The sequence below is a fragment of the Notolabrus celidotus genome, chromosome 8, assembly GCF_009762535.1.
Source record: "Notolabrus celidotus isolate fNotCel1 chromosome 8, fNotCel1.pri, whole genome shotgun sequence".
NCBI lineage: Eukaryota > Metazoa > Chordata > Actinopteri > Labriformes > Labridae > Notolabrus > Notolabrus celidotus.
The window spans coordinates 21,530,625-21,546,105 of NC_048279.1; the positions used below are offsets into that span (position 1 = coordinate 21,530,625).

General features: G+C 40.2%; 2 protein-coding genes and 1 long non-coding RNA gene across 4 annotated transcripts; 1 reads left to right on the forward strand and 2 right to left on the reverse strand.

Annotated features, from left to right (window-relative positions):
• Positions 1 to 29: 29 nt before the first annotated feature.
• LOC117817062 lies at positions 30 to 4,550 on the reverse strand. The gene is made up of 3 exons (XR_004632077.1): positions 4,308 to 4,550; positions 1,886 to 1,926; positions 30 to 1,439 (listed from the first exon to the last, which is right to left on the reverse strand). It is a non-coding gene; the product is annotated as an uncharacterized LOC117817062 (long non-coding RNA).
• Positions 3,707 to 8,320, forward strand: ubxn1 (UBX domain protein 1). 2 transcript variants are annotated; one of them, XM_034689542.1, is made up of 10 exons: positions 3,707 to 3,819; positions 4,387 to 4,451; positions 4,582 to 4,635; positions 4,732 to 4,859; positions 5,217 to 5,298; positions 5,592 to 5,783; positions 7,019 to 7,070; positions 7,169 to 7,291; positions 7,469 to 7,652; positions 7,750 to 8,320. In XM_034689542.1, the coding sequence occupies exons 2-10, from the start codon at positions 4,393 to 4,395 to the stop codon at positions 7,788 to 7,790; spliced, it is 915 nt and encodes a 304-aa protein (XP_034545433.1). In that variant the 5' UTR covers positions 3,707 to 3,819; positions 4,387 to 4,392; the 3' UTR covers positions 7,791 to 8,320. The 2 variants fall into 2 exon arrangements, with proteins under 2 accessions (XP_034545433.1, XP_034545434.1); XM_034689543.1 differs by having other exon boundaries at positions 3,792 to 3,890.
• A 174-nt stretch (positions 8,321 to 8,494) lies between these two features.
• On the reverse strand, positions 8,495 to 14,968 carry si:ch211-114c17.1 (pre-mRNA-processing factor 39). Its single transcript, XM_034689541.1, has 15 exons — positions 14,850 to 14,968; positions 13,816 to 14,057; positions 13,494 to 13,619; positions 13,238 to 13,356; positions 12,948 to 13,115; positions 12,609 to 12,789; positions 12,404 to 12,508; positions 11,900 to 12,017; positions 11,647 to 11,804; positions 11,405 to 11,531; positions 10,997 to 11,268; positions 10,649 to 10,833; positions 10,477 to 10,551; positions 9,157 to 9,328; positions 8,495 to 9,061 (listed from the first exon to the last, which is right to left on the reverse strand). Exons 1-15 carry the CDS (start codon positions 14,905 to 14,907, stop codon positions 8,990 to 8,992), a joined length of 2,178 nt encoding a protein of 725 aa, XP_034545432.1. The 5' UTR covers positions 14,908 to 14,968; the 3' UTR covers positions 8,495 to 8,989.
• Between the last annotated feature and the right edge of the window lie 513 nt (positions 14,969 to 15,481).

A 15,481-nucleotide genomic window follows, 5' to 3' on the forward strand; every position in this document is an offset into this window, starting at 1 on the left:
GAAGAAACAGAAGACAACTTAAACAGGACTTTAGGGATCATTCTAATTTTATTACAAAGCCAAACTGCACAAGAATATGCGTAACAATAGCACAAGATGACAGGAAGTAGAAGTTGTTACTGCCCACAGCCTTTTCATAGAGATAAGTGTGAACTGTGAACATCAAGTGTGAGCTGTAAGTTACAGCAGCAGTGTCCCAGCAGCCTTTTGTTGACAAGAGGTGTCCCTCCACAGATAACAGCAGCTCCACTGGAAGCCAGAATTTTTCCATATGGAGATGCTGTTACAGCTGGTGAGACCCACAGAACGAGCACAGCTGACAACCCATGCAGATCATGAAAACTTGTTGGTAGTGGGATTCATTCCACCACTTTACAAGTTGAATAGTCCTCTGCTGATACCTACCATTCAGGCAGACATATATTTTGAGGATACTTCAATTAAATTAGAGACCACAATCACAGGTTTATTGATACATAATTCTCAAACCAACAATCGTTCAAAGATAAGAGTTACATAACTACATGTTAAGCACATTGAATGGAATGAAACCATTGAAACACACTTTCACACTTGAAATAATGCTGCCCTCTTTTGGTTGGCTCCATCAACTGCATGAAATAAAACCACTGTCCTTAAGAACTCCTAACGGTGCCGTCATGTGATAATACCAGCAGCATCTCACAAAAGGACAGTAAAATGTCATCCACTTATATCTCCTGATCTTTTTACGGCTTCTGAGAAACTGTTTACTATTATGATACCAATAAAATCAGGGTCATGCACTCAATGAAAGAACACTGGGGGTCAGAAAGGAGTGCCATCCAAGCAAATGAATTGTAGCCTTTGGTCTATTAAAATTAATCTTTTACATGGATGCATTGATATGGCTTTGAACATGCATCATTTCCTTGAGTACACCTCCTCTTCTTAGTTTCACAGAACATCTCTTAACTTATCTAACTTGAGCTTTGACCATTGACCCTCTCATTCTGTAAAAAAAACAAAGCCATAAAGCAATTGAAGTATAGATTGAAGAGACCTTCACCCCTATTGTCTCATTTGACTTTGACCACCGAGCAATAATTTTTGAAGCAGGTTGTTCAACTGTGAGCGTGATATACAGTGAATCTTAGCACACACACTACAATAGTGTGTTTATAATGAAACAAATTAATACAAAACCCAGAGGAGTTGGTCTCTCCTGTGAAAAATGTAGTTTAAGAAGTTGTGTTAAATTGCATACAATACTTGTTTGATACAAATAGAACGAGGCAGCTCGTAGTTATACTGACAAGGAATCAGGAGCTAGTGTATTTTTAGAGACATATACACATGTTACCTTTTTTGCTCCAGAAAATCACTTGAAAACGTCTATTATTTCTTACAGACGGGCATAACAGGTACTAGAGTTTTGAGGAGGGTGGTCCATTCTGTGACTGAAACGAAATGTGGAAAAATGGCTCTAGCCCCATTAACAAGTGTTCATATTCATTCCTTAGTAAAGACAATCATCCAAAAACTCAGTCAAGCTCAATTAAGTCACTTTGCTCTTATTTCACGGTTTTATTTGTTTTGGATATCTATTTTCTGCTGTTCAGTTCACTTTAACCAGCCAGTGGGTTTACTCAGAGTATAAACTGTTTCTGACATTAGACTGATGGAGGAAAACGAATGCACCTGGTAAAGAAGTTGTTTGCAAAGTGTGTAGTTAGCATTTGAATAAACAGAATAAAGAATATCTTAAATTTCAATAGGCCGATTCTGAATACAGTAGGTAACAGAAAAATAAAATGTTGTGTAGTAAATTGTTTTATAAAACAGTTTGGTTACTATATACTTTCACTTAATTAACCACATTGAAATTTAACAAATTCATACTCACCAGATAAATACAGCAAATTTCGCCAATATCAGTCATTCATTCTGTAGAAAAACATTAAAAAGATCAAATAAAAGTGTAAGGAAAGCAAGCCAGAGAGAAGTAACAGAGAGACAGTTAGAGAGGTTCTAACAGGAAACAAGTCAAAGAGGAGTAAGTGCGCTGAGACAAAAGTCTGTCCCTGAGTAATGGTGGACTTGCGAGTGAGGGCTACTTAAGACTGCGTGTGGGGGGGGACAAAAAATTAATCATTACACTTACTGTAAATATGTAACAGACCCAACTTGTCAATAAAAGTCAGCAAATTGCATTCTGTTTGAACACAGGGACACACGAGGATGGCATAAAGTCATCATGCAGAATGGAGAGCAGCCAATAAAAGACTCCATCAATCCTCAAGGTATTTCAGATCTGCCTTCTCACACTTTGATCAATGTATTCAGTGTGATTGCATCCTGCTTCTGCTATAATATTTTCAAAGACTATGAGATAGAGATATATTATGTAAAGGGGGCACATTAATTCATTTGATAACTTTATTAAAGAAACAGTTAATAACAACTAATGTTGCCAAGAAGCACAACGTTGAAGAATACTTACCTGTGCTCTTCAATCTCTGGAGAAAAACAATAAACTTTTACATTTTAACAGATGTGATAAGGATATGTATATAAAATAAAATAAAAATCAGTGTTTAACAGTGTTAGCACATTAAAAATTCTAGCTACATTTGTTGTAATTGTTGTTTAACAGCAAATACATACAAACTGCTCATGTAGTCACATTCTAGCATCAGTATCTGGACTGTGAAGAGAGAGGGTGATATACAGAAATCAAAACAAAATCCTGAGACTATTGTCATCGTCAAACATTTTTTTCTCTCCTCTTTGTAATCTAACTTTTCATTTGTGTAGTCTTATACAATCTTCTGTTAACTCAAGTCTGAAGTCTGACTGTTTTCTCACAATTCTGACTTTAATCTCAGAATTCTGACTTTAAGGTTCAAGGTTACTTTATTCGTACCCGTAGGTAGATTCTGTTTGCGAGAGTGAGTCAGCCTCCTTTTAACATCAAAATTACAAACAGCACAAGACAATACATGACAAACAAAAGTGACAAAGTGCTTAGTGCTTAAGAGGTAACCCTGAATAAAAACAGGAAATGAGCAATCAATAAGGGCAAAATAAATAAAAAAACAAGATAGACATAAAATCAAACGTTGGTCAATAAAAAAAAAGATAGAAACAAAGTAAAATAAATCTTAGAAATCTGAGTTTAATCCCAGAAATCTGACTTTAATCTCAGAATGCTGACTTTAATCTCAGAATTCTGACTTTAATGTTAGAATTCTGACTTTATTCTCAGAATGCTGACTTTAATCTTAGAATTCTGACTTTAATCTTAGAATGCTGACTTTAATCTTAGAATTCTGACTTTAATCTTAGAATTCTGACATGAATCTCCGAATGCTGACTTTAATCTTAGAATTCTGACTTGAATCTCCGAATGCTGACTTTAATCTTAGAATTCTGACTTTAATCTTAAAATTCTGACGTTTTTTCTCAGAATAATAATTTATAACAAAAAAAAATAACTTTTTTTTTTTGTCTTACAGTGCCCCTTATCCTCTTCCGTAAATAATTGTATACTTTATTTTTTTTCATATTACTCTAAATGACACCGTTATAGCTGCCTCTTCTTTAGCGACAGATTCACTTATTACAACACTTTTATAATATTCAACATGATACATATTAATATAACATACACTACACAAATACCGAATACGCATATCTTCTTTCCCTCAGGATTTCTGAATCCATGTGAGCTATAAAGTCTATGATGTGAAAATCATGGGACGAAAAATCGCTATCCTGACCGTGGTCTCTTTTGACCCATGTGGGTTTCCGTACTGCTGAGGCGGTGTTGACTGATGTGTGAGTAGCTAACTAACGCTGTCTTCATGATTCCAAAGCTGATATTACTTCTTTTAGGAATAAAATAAGACGTATGTGTCTGTATATATTTCATACAAACAAATATTCAGAGCTAGAATGATTGACAGTTTTTGCGAGTGGCCGGTCGTTTTTAATCGAGCTGGGAAACGATGCTTCCCAGCTAGTTTTGGAAGCTAATTTTAACGCTAGCCACATTATTGCTCAGCAGAAACGTTGAAATTGTATTTTGTAGCTTCAACTAGCGGCTGGAGATATAACTTATTCTGCCAAGCTGCCTGCCAAGAATACTTTCAATTTTATTTTCATTTTCATTAAAACTACAGATTGTGATGTAGATCCTTCACACAGTTTAGAGCTAAATTAACATTTGGCTGACTGTATGTATCGTTTGTTGTTACATCAATTACAGTTTTCTACTATTACTACTAGTGGACCAGGAGTGAACTGGGCCCAGCATTGCAGCTTACCTCATGTTACCTCCTGTTAACAGTGCTGTAAAAAGCATGTCAAAAGTTGAATCACTTGTTGGTGTACCATGTGTTTCAGGTCAAAATGGCAGAGCTAACAACACTAGAGAGTCTTCTGGAGATGGGCTTCGAGAGAAACAGAGCGTAAGTCACAACAAATCCAAAAGTTACCTTATTAAAATAGTCCGCGATTTGAGAGTGCTTCTAGTGAAATGAAAGTAAAACTAATGTGTGTCAACTTGTAACCACTTCCTCTCTCTCTCTCATGTTTTAGTGAGAAGGCGGTGGCCAAAACGGGGAACCAGGGGATAGAACAAGCCATGGACTGGTGAGAACTGTCTAGATGAGCATGGACCACTGTCATCTCGTCATCAACGAGCAGTTTAGCAGCCCTCAAGTTTCCACTTTTATTTACTTTCTTCAGGTTAATGGAACACGAGAACGACCCAGACATCGATGAGCCCTATGTGCCACCTGTGGGGAACATCCTGGGAGAAACAGCAGACAGCCAATCCACCTCAGAACAGCCAACACTAGCAGACACAGCTGAAGGTTAGCAGATGTTGTGAGCTTTGGGGCAGGAAGGAAGTTGCTGTATAAGGTGTGAATACAGGAAATACCCAGAAAAGTCAGCTACTGATGTGCAATTTGATGGATTACAACATGGGACAGTAGAGAATGTGTGTAGTCAAATGTTTTGCCAGAATGGTAATTATACTGTAGTTATCTCTGGAAGCGTATTGAAATATTGTGAGAGGTGTTTTTCTATGTGTCAATACGATGTTTTTCTATCCTTTCAGTATTTCAGCCTTTTATGTCAGCATGAAACTTTTGCTTTTATTTGTGGTGCAGAACGAAGACGACATAAATCATATTTCATCCTCTGCCTTTTTTTGTCCTTCAAATCAGGGACCGTAGGCGGAGACAGCGAAAATGAGGATAGTGATAAGCAGCCAATGACGGAGGACGAGAAAAGAGAGCAGGTCAAAAGGTCTGAGTGCACTCACCCAAAAAAAACCTCTTGTTGTTAATGTACAACCTACAGCATTTTCTTCTCCCAACAATGTTACTTTACTTATGAATCACTGAAAACATAATCTGTTTATTACCCTGTTTCTTTGTAGCCAAACATAATCTGGAAAAAAAAATATTTTCAGTCCATTCCTTCTTCTTTCTTGTGGAGAGCTAATTAAACTTCATTGTGTAAGAAAAGTAAAATAGAATGCAAACACCTGATTTTTCTTGTAGGTTTGCTGTAAGCCTGTGTTTGTGTCTGTTTTTCAGGCTAGAGGAGCTGATGCGGATAAAGCAGGCAGAGAGGAGAGAGCGAGAGCGGGCAGATGAGTTGGAGAGGGAGAAGACACGGCGGAGACAGGGCCAAGAGCTCCAGCAAGTTCGCCAAAAGATGCAGGATGATGAAATGAAAACACTTGCTGAGCAACGAAGGAGAGAGAAGATGGAGGACAAAATGGCAAGGTTAGATCTTCACCGAAACTCTTTAATTCTGATTAATGTAAAAAAATAAAAATAAATTGGAATTAGAGGTATTCATTAACTTTCATCTGCCATGTATTCAAAGGAGACAAAACAGGAATACTCAATGTGGTACCCATATTCCTCGATGATTATTTCTAACGTCCACACTTTCTCTGTTCGTTGCCTCTTTTGGAGGTAGGAGTGAATGTTATATAGCTTGTCATAGGGACATGTCCCAGATTGAGGGATGTTAAGGTTTCACTTGTAATAAAACCCTTTTTTTTTAGATGGTAGTTGTTACTTCCTTTCACAATGTCTAAATAGATGGACAAGACCAGGAAAAATAGCATTATCATCTGTGATTTCCCCACATCCCTTCATGCAGCACAGCTAAGTGCCACTTTGTTTAGACTACTGTCTCGGTCTAGGTTGGGGAATGGTGTGAGATGACTGTTTCTTCTAAACATGTCCTCTGTCATTTCAATGTCCTGCGTCTTTTTCAAGCGGCAACCTCCGGTCTCAAACTATGAAGCTCATGTGGAAGTGTTATAAACTGCAATTCATTGAGAATCCGCTTGAGGCTGGCTGCAGAAACACCGGAAACCACATAGACATGAATGGGAAAAAGACGATCTATGCAGCATTAATAAACATGTTTACAGCCTGGTTCAAAAAACGGCTTGGCTCTACATAGCTAATCTCTCTATCGGCACAAACTCTACGGGGGTGAATTTTTTTCTAACGCGACGGTTCAGAAGCTATTAAGATTCCGAGTTTTTGCCCAAATAAGGACATGACTGACTTGACTCCTGGTTGGGAACACAAAGCTGTTGGCTAGGAGACTCAAACTCCGCCCCTTTACTTCACACTCTGCCTGGTTGAGTTCCGCATTTCCAATATCACGGATACTACATCTGTATTTTATACAGTCTGTTTTTTTTCCTATTTTTGACTCACTCAGTCTTTACCTTATGACTCTGTATTAATGATCCAGAGTAGTGTGTGGGATAACAGCAGCATTGGATAGTATAAAATGTGAATGAGAAATAGCCGATTTAGATATGATGAAAACAATATAAGATGGTACTTGGTCAAATGCCTCACTTTGCATCCATGAAAATATGGTGAAGTATATCATGCAGTCACGTCACATTCCTGATCACATTAGACTGTCTTTGAACTGCAGTCTGCTTTTTGTTTGATTCTCACTGTGTTGATGTTTTTCTGTCTTTTAGGCAAAGAGTGAAAGATAAGATTGCACGAGACAGAGCGGAGAGAGCACAAAAGGTAACCCAACCTTTCTCCTCTTCACTTCATGTTTCTTTCTATCAACACTTCTTTCTGAACAAACAAAAACTTACATTATTTTTTTTCAATCTGTTAAGTTTGGAGGCGGTGGAGCGACAAGCACAGCGGCACCACCACAGCCTGCCGAGCCCAGCCCTTCATCCCCCACCAGTCACGGCCCTCCACCCACTAAGAAGGAGTATGATGAGTCTAGGATACAGGTACAAGTTTTAATTACATACGCCTACATGCTGCTCTTCAAAACCATTGAAACACTACCACACACTGGCAGAGGAATGTTTTTGTTTTGTCACAAACATGTAAAAAAATAGCATGAGTGGACTGTACTGGTAAAGCATTTTGTAAACATATTGGCTTCATTTCTTTTTGCTCTGAAGGTTCGTATGCTGGACGGCTCCACCATCACAACAGTCTTCAAGGCTCAGGAGCCTCTGGCAGCTGTGCGTGTCTACATTCAGATGAACGGCAACACACCCGAGGGTCAAGACTTCACGCTGCTGTCTCCCTACCCCCGTTACGTCTTCACTGAAATGGACATGGAGAAGCCTCTTAAAGAACTGGGTGAGCTATAATGTTGTATCTTCTATGTGAAGATAAAACTCTCTGCTCAGCCTGTATGTATCTGACCTTCTTTCATGTTTTTCATCCTCTTTTGTAGGTTTGGTGCCTTCAGCTGTGCTGGTTGTTACCAAAAAGTGAGAACAGGATGACCTGCTCTTTGAGCCTACCTCACCCCCTCCCCTCCTACAACACCAACACAAGAGACACCAGACACAGACTTATCCTGGAACAGTTCCACCACTTTTAAGTTTCACTCAATAAGCAAGCTAACTGAATTGATTGAGAGGAATCTAGCTTGTGGCTGTGTTCAGATTGTGTTTAACTAGAACAAAGGTTTCTGGAAATGAGGACGTATAATGATTTGGTGGATAGATTGGTTTGTGTGCAGTGAGATGGTGAGTGACTATTATCTTAAAACAAAGATTTCTGGCTTCAGACAGTTACTACTACATGGTTTCAACACCACATTTATGAGAACAATACGGAACTGAAGAATTCAATTTTATCCTGATCTTTAAATAGCAAAGTACAAGATGTACTGAAATCGTTCTGCTCTTCCTGATTTTGTGACATTCTTTGCCATTTTTATAAGTTGAAATATATTGACAGTTTTGTCTGCATTATCACGATGAATCTACTTAAAATAAACCTGACTCTGAGAATCATGACTGTGGGCTGCATTTTCTATTCATGCGTGAAATTAGGTCAGGAATAACTTCATGTATTGAATTTTATTCCACTGCTTTTGATGCACTGTATTACTGAAACTACTTAGAATCACAAATAGACTTAACTCTCAGGGCGTAGGTTGAAGTGTGAGCAAACAGACACGACACACAGAGTCCCTTTGTGACACACTATAAAACACCTTTATATACATTAGAAAAACAACAAATAACCTACTCTGGAATGGTACAAAATGTCAATCATACATTAGCTGTCAAACTTGATAAAACTGGATGCCTTTTAGATGTGAAGCAAAGAGGTTGCAAACAAATACAAAAATATTTCCAATTGAAATGAAGACACGCACGGATGTGGGCCTCCCCGTGTCCTTTCATCGTCTTTCAACTTGCCTATCAGAAGCAACACTAAAAATGACACCATGTGTTAAAAGAGCTCCACTCCAGTTGTCCCTTGTTTAAACAAATCCAGGACATTGAGGTTACTCAGGACGGACGGTGCAGAAAGGATGCTGGGATGGTACTTTTTTTTTCTCATTTTAGCTGGTGGGGCCTGCAGGACTGGAAAGTTCAGTTTGATGTTCAGCTGAAAAGTCTTCCTGGGTCCAACTGCTTCCTGTGACCTTTTTGGTGTCAAAATCACTGTCAACTGTTTTAGCTCGGAGGGTAGTAGCCCTGGTTGTAGTTCCAGGTGTTCTGGTAGCCGTAGCTGCCATATTGTGGTTGCTGGAAAATAAAATAAAACCATCATCTCAAATAACAATGATAATCAAAACAACGATCTTGTTGATTTAAATTTTGCCAACTCTCTTAACACCGACCTGGTACCAGCTGCTGTAGCCTCCATAGCCGGCCTGTGAGCTTGCATCGCCACCCACCACAGGGGGAGGAGGCGTGGTGATGGGGACGTGGGGCATGGTGGGTGGGACTTGTTCAGACACAGCTGTAGAAGAATCATCTTCACTTTTGCTCAGCTTTTCTGAGTCCTCGTCCCTTGAAATCAAATAAATACCAATTATCATTCCAGTAATGAAAACAAAGAGTGCCGATACCGATTATTAGTAGTCAAGGAGGCAGATAACCGATATTTGGAGCCGATATTCATTTGCAGTAAAAGGGGAAATATTGGCGTCGAAATTTTGAATAATACAAACTCCAACACTTAACTCTGTTTAAATGCCTTTAAGCATATGTTTATTAAACAGCTTTTCAGATTTGCAACATGTTAAAGTTTTTTTTTATCTTAGACAATAGACATTCTAACACAAAGTGCAGGGAGCTCCCAGTCTCAGCAGCATGTCTTATAAAGTGAAATGAAAACTTAAACAAATAAATAACTCCCTAAAGATTTCTACAGCAAATTAAGTTTTCCAATATGTCAATATAACTGAAATGTTAATCTGTCACTTATCTATGTTTTATTTCAGTGTTTTTGAAGTGGGGTTGTATGAGTTTTAAATCACTAGTAGTTGTAGGGGCCACAACGGATGCTGCTCAGCTCGTCCCCAGTGATGAGAAACTGCAGGGAGAAATGGAACGTAAGCTAGGCTACGGTTTCTGCAGGCTGGGTCATTTCTGCCACGTGATTTAGCACTCACTTCGGTTTTGGTGTATGCTCTACTTGGTGCGGCTGCATCAGAGCCAAAATAACCCAGGTTTAAATTGATTTGTTATCTGCCGTCGGATTTTTTAAAAAGGCCGATGCCGACATGTGTCCACATGCCGAATATCGGCGCAGATAATCGACCTGGCCGATAATCAGTCTATCCCTACTTTAGAGTTTCTCTTATGTTTCTTTTCAGCATATATCCAAATCCAAGGAACACCTCAAACTAACCCTATTTATTTTTTCTTTATGTTGCAACAAAACAGGCTTCAGGTGCTATTTGCCTGAAACAGTTCTCCCAGTTTGGCGAGTTTAAAAGGGACATTTGAGCAAATGTTTAAATCATATTAAAATATTTGGATTTTACATCACTTAACATCATTTAAAAAATTAATTATTTTGTTCTTGGTCTAAGTTATAAATAAAATGTCTGAGTAAGTGTACATATTTTCTTTAATGATGCTTTATCTATTCACACTAAACAAAGGGCTCAAAACAAATGTTTGACGTAATTTCAGTCAGTTTATCCTCTCACCCGTTCTCTGCTCCTCTCTTTGTTCCGCCTAACTCCCTCAGAAGTTTCTGGTGCCCTTCATACACAGTCAGCACGCTGCAGAGGACAGAGTCATAAAAACAACAACAATCAGATGATGAATGGTTTGTATGGCACCATCAGGGTTCACACGATCAATCTGAGAGCTACTGACGTCTGGATGGAGTTGCTGTAGTCCTCAGCAAACTGCAGGCCTCTTTGTGAGAGGAGGATTTTAGTGTGTGGGGCCAAGGGAGCTGCCAGGGCTCGGGTCACACACTCCTGGACCGCCTCAGCTGAGGCCCAGGGGTCCCCCGACACTTCCAGCTCCAACAGGTTCAGGTGCAGTTTATCATTGTCCTGAGGTAAGGAGAGGTACATATACGTATGAGTTAGATTTGAATAACAGTGTGCAACATATCATATATTAAGCAAATGTGACACTGTGCTGATCAAGAGGTAGAAACAAATCTATAAAATTCAAATGAATATGTGATGTGTGTGTGTGGTGTACTGATCTCACCGGACTGATCACCAGCGCCTCCTGTAGAATCATGCGGGCTCTGCTGGGGTTCCTTCCCACCTTTAGAAGCAGACGAGCCAGCTTGATTGAGAAGAACGCATGTAACGTGGGCTTTTCTTTGGACTCTGCCACTGCTTCCTGCAGCAAGGCCTCTGATTGGTCCAGCTGACCGGCTCGTCTCTCCAAAGCCGCCCTTCGAAGGCGGACCACTGCCAAACCGGGCAGGGTTTTCTCCAGAGCCACCAGCACTCGCCGAGCCTCTGTCAGGTCACCTGATGGAGAAGATGAGGGATTTTATGTCAAATAGTCCTGAATTCAATTAGGCAAAGTAGTAATTGTAAGACATTTGAGATGTCACTGAAAGGGTAAAGTTATAAAGCTGCAGTCACTGCTTTCATGTTGACATACCGTGCCTCTCCTCAAAGGTGGCCCAATGCATGTGGATGTTGGGTTTGTTTGTCAGGTGGATCTCACAGGCTCGTTTGTAAACAGCCCGCGCCTCGTCCACACTCTTAGCCTCCAGATACTGAGAATACTGAACCACAATGACAAGACATATGCATGCAGAACATTATTATGTACCTAAATGTAAATATGCTCTTTTTTCTTTGCTTTCTTTTATATGGCTCACACACACTTTCTCTTCTTACCCTGATCCAGAACTCCTCATACAGAGCACAGGCGATCAGGCAGCGCTCAAAGAGGATACGAACCCTGTAGTCATCACAGGCAACCCCAGAATCCTCAGATGGCTCCTGTGGCGGCGGGGCTGCGACCTCTGACCCCTCTGTAGCTGCCTCGTTCAGATCTGGAAGGAGAAAACAATGACAGAGTGTGGTCAGATCAGATGTTTATAGGATCCCTGAGATTGTATGATTGACAGCATCTTTATTATATGGTCACCTGGGGTTGGCTCTTTTGTGTCCTTGTTCAGCTGAGCAACCTCCCAGTCCAGGTAGGTGTGCCAGGACCTTATCTGGAGGCGGTCTAGTGGCTTGACATGGAAGTAGGGGCGTTTTATCTGTAGGCCAAAGATTATAGAAGGACTGAACTGATGAAGTCATTTAAACAGAATAATAAATGGGGTACGTAATTCTCAGAATCATAATAAATGTCCTGCAAAGGTTATACTGTACACAATTTAACTAGGAAGAACATTCAGCATTCATATATTCTTTTTTACTTTAGTAATCATGCAGAAATATTCAAGACTTTGGGATTCCCTTTCAGAGTTCTAATTATTCAGGCTAAATTCTTGAAAATGTAAAGCCTGAATTGATGGTATAAATTGCATTTTTGTCTTAACCAAATGTATCAAATCTTACTTTCCAAAAAGGAAGATGAAAAAAGAGAGCTAAAGAAACAACAAACTGAAAGGGGGGGGAGTAGAGAGTAAGAAGAACTCACTGCATCTTCGTAGTGCCATCTTTTGCGGACTTCTCCTTCGTTGTCCTGGTACACTCTGTCCCTCCCAACCAGCGCTTGCTCTCTAATCTTCTGCATCAACTCTTCCTATACACAAAAACACTCATCAATATTTATGTGTTTTCAATCTAATAAAGACACATTTACAACTTTACAACTGAGTGTGAGCCAGCTGGATGTCGCTTACAGTGTCTGTGCCCTCTGGTGTGGCTGGCTCCTCCTCTCCCGGCGGTCTCTCTGCCTCTTCTTCCTGAGCTTGTTCTGCACGCTCTGCCTTCTGACTCTGACGGCAAGATGCCCTCAGCTCCTCATACTCCTCCTGGGAAAGCACGTCTTTGGGCTCATGGTTGTTCAGGTGTTCCTTGAACCTACCAGGGAGCAAAAGAAAAAGAAGAAGGGAAATGCGAGATACAATTTATTCAAGGGGGATTTCAGAGTATGAGGATAACACTCAAAGGACCAAAGCTGATTTCAGGTTTCCTGCAAAAGCTGAAATGATGTAGAATGCCAGCATGTGTGCTCTTACTTGTCATAGTGGGTATTGTAGAGCTGGGTAGGGACTTTAAGGACTCTGTCAAGCACAGATGCTGCGTTCTTCATGTTCCCTTGCTCCTTCTCCCACTCAATGTAAAGATCCCAAAGCCTGTCTGAGTGGAAGTCCAGACCTGCTGCTGTCACTGCATCCTCAAACACTCTGATGGTTGAGATTGGAAGATATTTAAACATTCTTACATTTCTAAATGATCTTGTGGTTTAAAACACTCCAAACAAAGTCCAAGTAAAAAACTAAAAGGAAAAATATGATTGTTTATCTACCTGCGAATCCGTACAGGTGACTCAGACAGGTTCATATCTAGTGTTCCCAGCAGCAGATTGACATAATGGATCCACAGATCTACACTCAGAGGGATAACCTGGAGGCCCTGAATACACACCTGACACAACACACCAAAACCATGAATATTACATCCTAAAAATTGCATAAACCTTGTCTTATTACACTTGAGATCATTTTTAATAGTGTGAGAAATAAGTATAATACAATTTGATTAGACTATTTCTTCGGTTTTACCTCCTCTGCTTTGTCGTTGTTACTGGCTCGCCGCTCCAGATCAGCATATTTCTTCCAGTAGCCGTAACAGAGTGGATAGCGAAGAAGGAAGGCCTCTAATGCTCTGCGTGATGCTGTGATATGACTCTAAGAGGATGAGAGAGAATAGAGTATGATTTTCTCAACGGCCCACAGCAAGCCACCCCACCAAACATGGCCTCATGGGGATGCTAGGGGTAAACATTTCATAGTTTGAAATGGTAATGCATCATAAGTAAAAGGCAACTGTATGTCCCCTATTTTTTCTCCTTTGCCTTTCTGGTAAAATCAAACCAACACATACCTCTTGCTCGCAGTACTGTAGAAGGTCAGTCCAGGTTGTGAAGTCTTGAGGATTGTCGTGGGCAGCCTTCCACAGGCGCTCAAAGTCTGCAGGCAGTTCTCCCTCCTCATCTTCTGCAGTATGGGGCATGGAGAAGGGAGCAGGGTCAGGGCCTACCAGGGCCTCAGGTGCACTGCCGTTTTCTTCTGATGTCTCTTCCATCTCAGTTGGTGGCAGCACAAGAACCTCTGACTCTTCCATGGCTTAAAGGAAAGACATAGATTTGAGTACTCGAGTGACTTATATAACGGTGAGGACAGAAAGTGCTAAATCAAAGAACACACTCTTATCCTTGAGCACACTTTATGAAGGGTAAAAGCAGCTATTGTAAGGCTGCTTGGAAAAATGCAATTAACCTCCAAAGGATATGTGATGACTTATTGTTGTCAAAGTTTTTACTTCCACAGATTCCTGAACAGTTGCATGGGAATGAGCCTACAGATGCTCCAGGAGCAACAACAACCACAACAACAACACTGTCCATGTGTAGGGACAACATATGTTACCCCCCAAAATACTGCTACCCCCCTTGTATTCCAGATACAAAACCATCCGACACAACAAACAGAACAGGTTGTTCAATCAATGCTTTCATAGTTACAGCTGGCATAAACGACCCCGGTCAACAAACCACATTAAAAGGTGTTTCATTCATTACAAGCTCCGAGCAATGAACATCCATTCAGTGATCCAAGTACCTTCAAGTACTTGTGGAAACGATGAACAATGAGCTAGTTTGGGAGGAACGCTTTTACAATCATTCACTTTATTGTTGAACGTGAGAAGACAAGTTGTGCTGAACTTCTTTAGGACATCATTCAGCTGTTTCGTGGTGCATGGAAGCCGCGTTAGCCTAGCCTAGCCTATCATGCTTGCAGTCACAACAGTTCGGGTTTTATCATTTATTCAGGATTCTTGGAAATGAAACAAACGCAAAGTTATTTCTCTGTAACGGAAAATGGTTCTAACAAATTCATTCACGTTGACTGAACTACCTGAGGACTCTGTGAGCTCCCCGTTGCCGCTCATCTCCTCACAGCCCTCCGCCGCCATAATGGAAGACGTTTCACTGACGTCATCGACGCGCGACGAGACGCTGGTGGTGTGGTGTACATATTCCTATGACATATCCTCATCGGTCCCTATTTTATACAGTCTATGGTCCCTATGATCGGTCCTCATTAAAAATATATATCTAAGCTAAAACTAACATTTAATGTTGGGAAGGGCAATTTGGGTATTTGTGCTGCCATGCTGATTTTTTTCAGTATTTAAAAAATTAATAATTCTGACGTAAAATACGACTTTGCGCAACCTTGGAATATTTATTTTCTCCTCACTCCCATGCAACGCACCTGTATGGATCTATGGATCAGCTCCTTTCCCATTAGTGATAATATAATCCAGGGGCGTCAAACTCATTTCAGTTCAGGGGCCACATACAGCCCAAGTTGAACCAGTAAAACCTTAACATAATATCCTATAAATAACAACAACTGTAAATGTTCCCCTTTGTTTTAGTGCAAAAAAGTACAAGTACATTCTGAAAAAGTTCACATTTAATGAACAATCTTTCTACATAAACAGCTGTTGTAATTTTGGCCATGATGAGTCTCATAGTGGACCG

What these genes read in the sequence shown, in the direction of transcription:
- ubxn1 (XM_034689542.1), top strand. Translation starts at nt 4,393, where the DNA reads ATGGCAGAGCTAACAACACTAGAGAGTCTTCTGGAGATGGGCTTCGAG. An exon ending in ACTAGCAGACACAGCTGAAG is followed by an intron (nt 4,860 to 5,216) that starts GTTAGCAGATGT and finishes CCTTCAAATCAG; the next exon opens with GGACCGTAGGCGGAGACAGC. An exon ending in ATGATGAGTCTAGGATACAG is followed by an intron (nt 7,292 to 7,468) that starts GTACAAGTTTTA and finishes TTTGCTCTGAAG; the next exon opens with GTTCGTATGCTGGACGGCTC.
- si:ch211-114c17.1 (XM_034689541.1), bottom strand. Translation starts at nt 14,907, where the DNA reads ATGGCGGCGGAGGGCTGTGAGGAGATGAGCGGCAACGGGGAGCTCACA. An exon ending in CACCAGAGGGCACAGACACT is followed by an intron (nt 12,509 to 12,608) that starts GTAAGCGACATC and finishes TTTTGTGTATAG; the next exon opens with GAAGAGTTGATGCAGAAGAT. An exon ending in CACCTTTGAGGAGAGGCACG is followed by an intron (nt 11,269 to 11,404) that starts GTATGTCAACAT and finishes CTTCTCCATCAG; the next exon opens with GTGACCTGACAGAGGCTCGG.